Source organism: Lactuca saligna, chromosome 8 (assembly GCF_052625555.1).
Source record: "Lactuca saligna cultivar CGN05327 chromosome 8, ASM5262555v1, whole genome shotgun sequence".
In the NCBI taxonomy this organism is placed as follows: Eukaryota; Viridiplantae; Streptophyta; class Magnoliopsida; order Asterales; family Asteraceae; genus Lactuca; species Lactuca saligna.
Window position 1 is genome coordinate 223,174,049 of NC_136424.1, and position 9,140 is coordinate 223,183,188.

The following is a 9,140-nucleotide window of genomic DNA, read 5'->3' on the forward strand; positions in this document are numbered from 1 at the left end:
TTGTATTTTAACCTTTTTATAGTCAAATTCAGAAATTTCTAAACTATATAGAAATTGTTTCATGGAGAAATTACGTGTGACAACTGACAAGAAGCTTTCAAGTCTTTACGTTTTTAAATATGACAAATCGTCTATTCTCCACACTTTAATTACAAACACTTTTTATACATTCAAAACTCAAAAGTGTGGCACCAAAATTACATGTTCATTTTACACATTTTCACGCTTATAAATGTGCACATTGGTTATAGGTAGGGCAGCTCGATTATATATATTGCACTATTTTTGTATAAAAACGATATAAACAATAATTCATCTTCAATGCAACCCACTACCTTTTACATAAAAAAAAAACAAAATACTGTGACTATGTTAATTTGTTTTTATTATTATACTTTTAGTAATATCCTCACACTTATTATACTCATATATTTTATATTTTTTTAACAACTTAATATACAATTTTAACGGAAGGAAATGATAAGTCCATAAATTCCCAATTAGAATATATTTTTATTTTATATTTTTTTAACAACTTAATATACAATTTTAACGGAAGGAAATGATAAGTCCATAAGTCCATAATAAGTGTGAGGATATAAACAATAATTCATCTTCAATGCAATCCACTACCTTTTACATAAAAAAACAAAATACTGTGACTATGTTAATTTGTTTTTATTATTATACTTTTAGTAATATCCTCACACTTATTATACTCATATATTTTATATTTTTTTAACAACTTAATATACAATTTTAACGGAAGGAAATGATAAGTCCATAAATTCCCAATTAGAATATATTTTTATTTAAAACAACATTTTATTAAATAATAAAAGTTATACTTTCAACATGTTTAGAAAAAATAATATATACTCATTTAATTTAGACATTAAAGTGGTATGTTTTAATACAAATTTAATTAATTAGAATATAAAAATGTAAGGAAGTTTTATTAATTTGATGATAACTAAATTTTATTAAATATGATATTAAAGAAGGATTAATTGTCAAAAAAAAAGGATTAAGACACTAAAAGGCAATCTATTATCCTTGAGACCGATAATGTTAGAATTAACATTTCAATTGAATTAAGAATATGTCTAAATTTTGTAATATTGATTGGTCTTTTATGTTATGTAATCTTTATCGAACTTTTTTTGTATTTGACTTGAACTCCTCATTCAAGTCATTTTTTTGTGCTAATATACTTAATTGCCGTTAAAAAAAAACAAAACATAAACCACCAAATTTTTTAGCTATCTTGTAAATATCATCATTTGATAAAATAAAAAAATAGTGTTGTTTACTAATGTCATATCACATTCGATACTTTATTATTAATAATTTTAAAATAGTGCCAGAAAATACGATGTGTAATGAAAATGATTTTTGATAATAGATTAGTAAAATACTTTATTATTTTAAGAGTTTGGTATACCATAATTGTATCATTTTCAATTATTTTGCCAATTTGCATTTCAAAATATCGAGCAAAGCGTCAAACTCCGTTAGACCGTTACTACTTTGTTTGTTTGTGTTCGTCCATTTTGTGTAGACAAGAGAAAAGGTGTCATAATAATGTCGAGTGGGACGGTTGAAGTCGCATACCGAGCTGGTGGGGCGGTGTACATTCGCCGAGAGCTATAGCTTCTATGGGTTGGTTCTAGTTTATGTGTTTAATTAAACAATTTAAATTATCAAGTTTCAACCGAACCCAACATCGAGCATGACTTATTAAAAGAACTAATTAATGTTTGACTTATTTAAATTTGAAAGTTTACATAAGTTTAAACTTGTTTATATAATTTATAAACCCAAATAACTGTCAACATTAAAAAAAATAATAATAATACAACGTATAGGCTGTTTCATAACCTCATAATGGAACAATTTAAATGTTATTTAAATCGGTCAAGATTCAACATATTTTACGTAATGTTTCACAAATTAAAATCCTATAAAGTACTCTACTGTCACGTTTGGTTTAGGTTTTATGCCATATAAATGGTAATATATTAAGATTATATGGTTGTACTTTGGTAATTTTCCCCCTTATATAAAAATAGGTTGGTTTGGATCATATGATAAACTGGTCCAAGATCATTTATATGCCTGCAGACTAAGTAGTAATAAAACTAATATGAGATAAATCATAATCTCTTAAAAAAGGAAGAAAGGTTAATATACTTATAAATGAATATATATGTGATCTTATTTCATTAATGCTTAAACAAGCATACTTACTGGGTTTATTTGTAGTTATGGAAATGGGATTTACCATAATCATTTCTTGGTCTTGTGATCACTGACATGACGAAACAAAGAACCTAATCCCAAGATATTCGCAACACTTTTGGAAATGAAAGGAGGTGGCATATTAAGAACTGGACTGACTCGAATCCCATAGTCATATCCTCGTCCATAGTTCCTCTTCAATGGCGGCTTCATTGACGAATAACCATTATTATTACTCACAACTGTCATTGACGAGTTCTTATTGCTTTGCTTTTGGGAGGTATTCTGCTTGTTCTGACGATCGACTTTCATCATAGATCCAGTTGAGTTACTTCGAGATAGAAGTGGCAGTGATGACCAAAATGAACTCTTCGGTTTCGTGCTCTCACAATGAAGACTGCTACTTCTCTTGATCCTCCAAAAGGATTTCGAGTGCTTTCCTTCAGACCCTTCTACAAAAAGAACTTCTTTCGGCTTTTCTTCCATCCATAACTGATTAGTTGTGGCGGAAGTAACATGTTTCAAAGCGGAAGAATTTTTGTCGAGCAAGATATTCTCTTCACTGTTATAGCGACGGATTAAGCCATTGCTAAAAAGTTCATCAGCAGAAGAAGCTTCATTTTGGATGGAAACACTGGTAAAGCAAAAGTCGAAATCTGGACTGGAATTGGATCGATATGGGTAGCTTTCAATGAGGGAGTTATTGAGATTATGTGAGAACGAGATTCGAGGAGTAGCTGCAGTTGGACTGGAGCTTAAGTTCTCTGTAGAGAAGATGTCCATGGCGATTTATTTGTTTGGTATTGGAAGATAGAAAGATTCTGCATAGGTTTTGTTCAATGATTTTTCTCTTGTAAAAGTTGAAGAACAATAAGAATTATTGTCAAGCAAATAGTTGCATAGGTACTTTGGTTATGAAAAACATGGAGAAGAAGATATACAAAGCTTGTTGTCAGAGAATATTTTCCAATTTAACTCATAAGAGTTTAATTTCTATATCAACCTTCTATTAACTATACAATTTAACATATTAAACTTTATATTTAATTAAACTAAAGCTATCTTCAATACATTGAACTCAAATGAATTGAATGGATTGCCACATGTACATTCCACTCACAATACAATTTTACCTATTAAACTTTACACTCCATTAAACCAATACAATTTAATGGATTGCCACTATGTGTGTGAGAGGAGAGAGAATGTGGAGTTCAATGGGGATTGAACTCCTCATTCTATTGAGTGTCATATCATTAACCCACAATGAGGATTTTGAGTTTAATGGGATTAAACTCTCCATTAAACTCCCAATTAAACTACCATTGAAGATAGCCTAATCAACGTTCCATTAAATATACAATTTAATATATTAAACTCTGTATTTAATTAAACTCTTGAAAGTTCAATGGATTGTCACGTTCCAATTTTTTTTTTTTTATAAATAATATTAGTAAATAAAACTAGAGTATTACATTAATTTGAAATTCAAAATTACAATTACTAAATATTAATTAAAGATTACAATCTAAAAATTAAAAGTTACCAATAATACATTAAATAAGATGTTATTTTTTTAAAATATTTTTAATATTTGTAATTTTTTTATATTTTAAAATAAAAAAAGCATGAAGTAACTATATAACCTAAATTATGAATATAAATTAAAATAAAGTATAAGTCAAATAATAATAATAATATATAGTTTGTTTGTTGGAAAAAAATTGTTATTTTCAATAGAAATTGTTATATTAAATTGAAAAAAATATATAAAAAAATAGCATTACACGGTTCTATGGAAATTGAACTCTCCATTCAATAAACTCTAGCTACAATGCATTTTTACCTCATTCAATGCTACATCCCCACTTTTTAGCCCATTAAACTCGTCATAGATCCCCCATTTCGGGATGATATGAAGATGAACGAGGAACAAGAAAAGAAATGTTATAAAGGCCTTTTGACATAAACGTCTTTAACTTTGATATTTTTTTTTAGATATTTGGTTTTCATGCCTAGGATCTACAAAGTTTTTTTTTTTTTTTTTTTTTTTTTTTTTTAATCATTTAGTCGGTTTACCCATTCATTTAGCCGGTTTACCCGTTCCTCCCAGCTCATATGGTGCTGGCTAGCTCATCTTACTGACGTGCATATGACGTGACAAGTCATATAATATCAAGCCTTTTTTATTTAATTGAAAAAAAATTGTTTTGTTATTTTACCATTTAAACGGTTTACCTGATCACCCTCAACTTATATGACACTGACTAGCTCATCTCACATATGTGCATATTACGTGGCAAGTCACATAAGAGCAAACCTCTCTTATTTTACAGAAAAAAGAAATGACTAAGTGTGTTGGGGAAATGTATTTTGGAAGATTGAAACCTTAGTCTTCAATCAATAAGAAAGCATCCTCTTCCACCGGACTACTAACTTAATGTGATATCTCGGAATTTAGGGCAGAAATTATAGTTGACCAATTCACTGTGAATCTCGTGATAATGTGACTTATTGAGTTTTAGTGCATCTAAAATAAAATAAATAAATTTTCAATTATTATATGATGGTAGATGATACATCACTTGTATAAACTGTCAACTAAATCAAACTGCTTAAACGGCAACGCTAATTAATGCGTTTGAAAAACTGAATTTTTTGCATTAAGTAGTTTTGAGCAAAACAAACATTAAAATATTATAGATCATGTTCTCCTGTTTCTGAAAATGTAAAGAACATCCAAAACGGAGTTCGTATGCAAAATATACGATAGTTTTAAGAAAACAGACGGTAAAACACTGATTTTCTTTAATCGCGCAAAACCGAATAGATCCGTTGAGGCACTTACGCTTTTCCGACAGGATTTCCGAGAACGTTTTTGAACTTAGGCTATAGTCTATTATGTAATTTCACACTCAAAATATTTTAAACAAAAATCGCGAAAACAGACACCGCGAGTCGTTTAGACGTGAAACTTCAAACGAAATTTTCCGACGATCCATAACTCCAAAATTTAATATGTTTTATATTCCGGAATCCTTGAATTAAACTCTATCTAACGGTTTTTCGAAAAAAAAATCGACTTTTGGATCCCGATGCACCCAATTTGGATTGTTTATGGGCATTTAATGGGGGTATAACCCTATGTAGGGCCCACATGTGACTTAAGAGGCCAGAAATCTGATATGTTCCTTCCTTGTATCATCCCAGGCGACTCTTTATTTTTCCTCCCTCTTCTTCTTGAGTGCAAGTCTATACAGAGTCGTACAAATCCTAGTTGGAAGCAAGACCTTGCTAGGACGTATGTATCTCTCTTCTACTATTAAAACAAGCTCATACCACCTCAATTAGAACACACAAATCCCAACTTTCTTCTCTAAAGGTCCACTCTCAATCAATCAATCTATCTATCTATCTATCTATCTATCTATCTATCTATCTATTTATCTATCTATCTATCTATTTATCTATCTATCTATCTATCTCTCTCTCTCTCTCTCTCTCTCAGGTTGCTCCATAACTACCCAACACCACCACCCTAAACCACAACTCTACCACCCATACACCACCTTTTAACCACTTCTTGATCACCCAACACCCCCCCCCCCCCCACATTCCCTCACTGTTTCTGCTAAGAAAAGTAAGAGAACAACCACCACCAGCCACCTATTACCACCTTCAAACCTCCACTGCACAACCCTTTCTCCACCAATAAATCATCACCACCACCTTTACTTTGATGATATAACACTCAAAAACGAATCCCGCCACCTCCTCCCATCCCCCCTTATGTCGGAATTACCAATAGAAGGAAGAAGCGAAGGCAACAACAGTAAACTGCCACCTCCCTGTCGTTTCCCCAAACCACCACCGTCACTACCTCCTGTTATTGCTCCCTCCACCGTAAGTCCAGTCCATCCATCAAACAGAAGTGGTGAATAGGACCTTGTCCACTTTGTTGAGGGCTTTAATATAGAAGAACATTAAAAAATGGGAGGATTGTTTGCCACATGTTGAGTTTGCATACAATCGTGCCACTCATTCTGCTACAAAAATGTCACCATTTGAAATTGTATACGATTTTAATCCTTTGACTCCTTTGGATTTATCACCTTTGCCTTTTCCTGAGCAGGTTAACTTAGATGGAAACAAAAAGACTGAATTTGTGAAACAGATACATGAGAAAGCAAGACTAAATATAGAAAGAAGAACGGAGCAATATTCAAAACAAGCGAATAAAGGGGCGACGCAAGATGATTTTTGAACCTGGTGATTGGGTTTGGTTACATATGAGAAAAGAACGATTTCCAGCCCAACGACGTTCAAAATTGCTTCCAAGAGGGGACGGTCCTTTCCAAGATTTAGAGCGTATCAATGACAATGCATAAAAATTGGACCTACGGGGTGAGTATAATGTTAGTGCAACTTTCAATGTCACTGATCTAGCTCCTTTTGATGTAGGTTCTGATTTGAGGACAAATCCTTTTTAAGAGGAGGGGAATGATGCAAACCCACATCTGTCAACAAAAGATCCAATTCAAATGCCAGATGGACCAGTTACGAGGGCACGAGCTAAAGCATTCAAAGAGGCTTTAAATGGATTGATTAGAGAAGTTTGTACTCAAGAAAGTGCATGGAGACCCATTGGACCCAATCAAAGTTGGATTACCATAATTCAAGTCCAAGAGTGATTTACAAGATCCAATAAGAGCCTTTATAAGCCCATTTCGTTTTTTCTATATTTTATTATGTAATTTTTGTTTTTATATATCCTAAATAAGTGTTGGGGAGATAAAAGGGTCTTAGATTACATGAACCTTGTGATAAACCATGTCTAGGTTCATAGTTTTAAACTTGGGGGTTAAATGCCTTAAATTAAAGACACTTCTTTAATTCATGGCTCTTTAGGTGCTCTTCCCATACTATAAAAATGTGGCATTTGTATCCATTTGAAATCAATCAAGTTTGAATACAATTTGTGAGTTTTTAACTCTTTTCGTTCTTTGTGAACTTTAGAACTTATCAGGTTTTCATAGCTTGTGGCGTTCAAACTTATCAATCAATTTGGTGGGTTGATTGTGGCGTTTTATACCAAGGTTCTTGTCTCTTTATAGACAACGGGTCGCGGTTTCCACCTTTGTTTTTTACAATTCTGCAACCAAAAGAACGATCGGGCGAAATGTGTTCAAACCTCAATTTTTGGGTGAGATCACATCATTTGGTATCAGAGCCTATTCTTTGTGTTGCATATCTATTTTGTTTTTTTTCTTGATTACTTGAGTTCTAAGATGCATATTGGTAGCGGGTCTTGTCACAAGTTGTCAAGGTTCTTACTAGCGACTTTTGAATTTCTAAGTTGTCAAACTTCTATATTCTACATTTCTTTTGTTTCCTTTATGTTTTTATTTGGCTATTAGTTTTCTCAAAAAAAATCAAAGGAAAAAAAAAAGAAGCAAAAAAAAAAAAAGAGAGAGAGAGAAAAAAAAAGCAAAAAAAAATATTTACAAAAAAAAAGAATTACAAAGAAAAAAAAAACAAAAAAAGAAAGAAAGAAGAGGAGGAACAAGTAAAGCCTTTTTTTCTATAAAGTCACTTTGAATTCCAAGTTTTTTTTTTCAAAAAAAAAAATAATAATAACCCATTGTTTGCTTCATCATTAGCAAAGCCAAGTTTGTTTGGCTTTCTTTTCGTGTATTGAGGTTACTTTAATTTGGATACAATTTCTTTTGAGTTCTTTGGTAAGTTTGAATTTCTCAAGGCTACAAGTTCAAATTTGATAATTGTTTTTTTAGTTTGTTTAGAACTTTAAGAGTTAAAAGGGAGTGGTAAAGGCTGTGTGGTGAGACTAAAAGAGCGTAAAAGCCATTCGAGGGATACACGAGGGTTGAGTGAACTATTTTTGAGAGAAACACGTGAGCGCGTGTTGGGAGGAAGTAATTTATTATTATTTTTTTGTTTGGCAGAAATATAAGATGGGTGATCAAAACCCCCCACCAAACCTTCAAGTTCAAGCTATGATGGATGAGATGCGACATTTGATGACAACTGAATTTAACCAAGTACATGAAAGAATGGACTGAATGGAGGCACAAGTACAAAGAACTCGATCTCGAGCATTATCACAGGTTTCTAACGGGGAAGAGGAGGATGATGGTTGGGAACCTGAAAGGCGACCAAATAGAAGGAGGTCACGAAGAGATGACAATTTAAGTTCTATTAAGATGAAAGTTCCTTCTTTCAAAGGCAAATCAGACCCGGACGCGTACATTGAATGGGAGACAAAAGTGGAGTTCATATTTGATTGACATGAATATTCCAACTCTAAGAAGGTAAAACTAGCCGTAATTGAGTTTTCTGATTATGCACTAACATGGTGGGATCAACTTCTAATCACTCGACGGAGAAATGGAGAAAGGCCTATTGAGACATGGGATGAAATGAAGAGTGTCATGCGAAGACGGTTTGTGCCAAGTCATTACTTTCGTGATCTCCACAATAAACTTCAAAGCTTAAAACAAGGCAGCAAGTGTGTTGATGATTACTTCTAAGAAATGGAGGTTATGATGGTTCGTGCCAATATTGAGGAGGATCCTGAGGCAACCATGGCCAGATTCTTAAATGGCCTAAATCTTGAAATTCGTGACCGCGTTGAGATGCAACATTATGTTGAAATTGAAGACATGGTCCATATGGCTGTTAAAATTGAAAACCAATTAAAAAGATGTGGCAGGTCTCGAAATAACACTTGGAAGGCTAGTACTTCAAAAAAATTAGAAAATACACCTACTTCTTCTTTTAATTCCAAATTTGATCCTAAAACAACAAACTCTTCAAAAGGAAAAACTGATTCTTCTACTCTTAGGAATCGTGACATAAAGTGTTTCAAGTGTCAAGGAAGG

At 32.4% G+C, this 9,140-nt stretch overlaps 1 protein-coding gene across 1 annotated transcript; it reads right to left on the reverse strand.

Annotated features, from left to right (window-relative positions):
• Window positions 1-2,289: 2,289 nt before the first annotated feature.
• On the reverse strand, window positions 2,290-3,024 carry LOC145010517 (uncharacterized). The gene has a single exon (XM_078969050.1). The coding sequence runs from the start codon at window positions 3,022-3,024 to the stop codon at window positions 2,290-2,292; it is 735 nt and encodes a 244-aa protein (XP_078825176.1).
• Between the last annotated feature and the right edge of the window lie 6,116 nt (window positions 3,025-9,140).

Bases quoted from the DNA above. Each gene is read 5' to 3' on its own strand.
- LOC145010517 (XM_078969050.1), bottom strand. From the start codon at position 3,024: ATGGACATCTTCTCTACAGAGAACTTAAGCTCCAGTCCAACTGCAGCT.